Consider the following 958-nt stretch of genomic DNA (forward strand, 5'->3'; position numbering starts at 1 on the left):
AAGCTCTGAGGATCTTCAAGTAAAAGTAAGTGCTTAATTCTTAACTGTTTATGAAGATTTGTTAGATTTTGACTCATTCTTAAAAATATGTAATTTAAAATATTCCAATTTTTATTATGGATAATATTGCTTTTATGAGTCAAGAAATACAAATTTATCAGAAGGACTGAGGAGACTCTTCTTTGAAAACGGATTACCCTTGTCTTAAAAATCAGTCATATATTTTAAAGAAAGTTCCCTGCAAGTACAAAGTTGTGTGAAAAATAATATCTGATTGTTGCCTTCTACATTCCCGCCGACTTTTCTTAAAGAATAGGACTGAAGAATAATAGAATTTTGGAGTTGGAATTGGCTGGAGAGAACTTTAGTCCATTTTACATTAAAAAATTGAGTCCAAAAGAATTTAAAATGCTTTCAAATGTATAATGGAACTGGTAGAGGGTTTTCTGGAAGCCATGATAACCTCTCCTAATTCCAAGTCTGCCTGGTCTTTTAATTATATGTCTTATATTTGTTCCTTAAAACAAAAATATCTATAAGATTTACTAAATTAAACACTTTAAAATATGCACTTTTTGTAAATCAAACTTTCTGAAAAAAATATTACTAGCTACTAAAATGATTCACAAAACAGGAATATAAAGTAGGATGGGTTGTTTAATAATTATACGATTTCAAAGAAAGAAAAACATGTTTCCTAGCATACTGCCTTATTAGGAAAACATATAACTTTTTGAAAGCTGCTTTTAGAATTGACTGGGATTGAAAGAAGTGCACACACACAAAAAAATTCAAAATAAAATAAACAAAACAAAACAAAACAAAATAATAAAAAATAAATAAAATAAACAACAGTAAGTTAAATTATATTTAAATTTTAATTAAAACAATAAATTAACAAATAAGAAAACACAGTTGCTAAAACAACTTTAGATGATATAATGAGGCAGGAAGTTTA

The 958-nt window shown here is 26.8% G+C and overlaps 1 protein-coding gene across 1 annotated transcript in view; it reads left to right on the forward strand.

Annotated features, from left to right (window-relative positions):
• The window catches only part of LOC109394747 (sperm-associated antigen 6-like), a 63,988-nt gene that overhangs the window by 47,716 nt on the left and 15,314 nt on the right, over positions 1-958 (forward strand). The window contains 1 exon segment of the mRNA XM_019665129.1: positions 4-25. Coding sequence (XP_019520674.1) covers positions 4-25 — 22 coding nt within the window.

This window comes from Hipposideros armiger, unplaced genomic scaffold, assembly GCF_001890085.2.
Source record: "Hipposideros armiger isolate ML-2016 unplaced genomic scaffold, ASM189008v1 scaffold_434, whole genome shotgun sequence".
Taxonomy (NCBI): domain Eukaryota; kingdom Metazoa; phylum Chordata; class Mammalia; order Chiroptera; family Hipposideridae; genus Hipposideros; species Hipposideros armiger.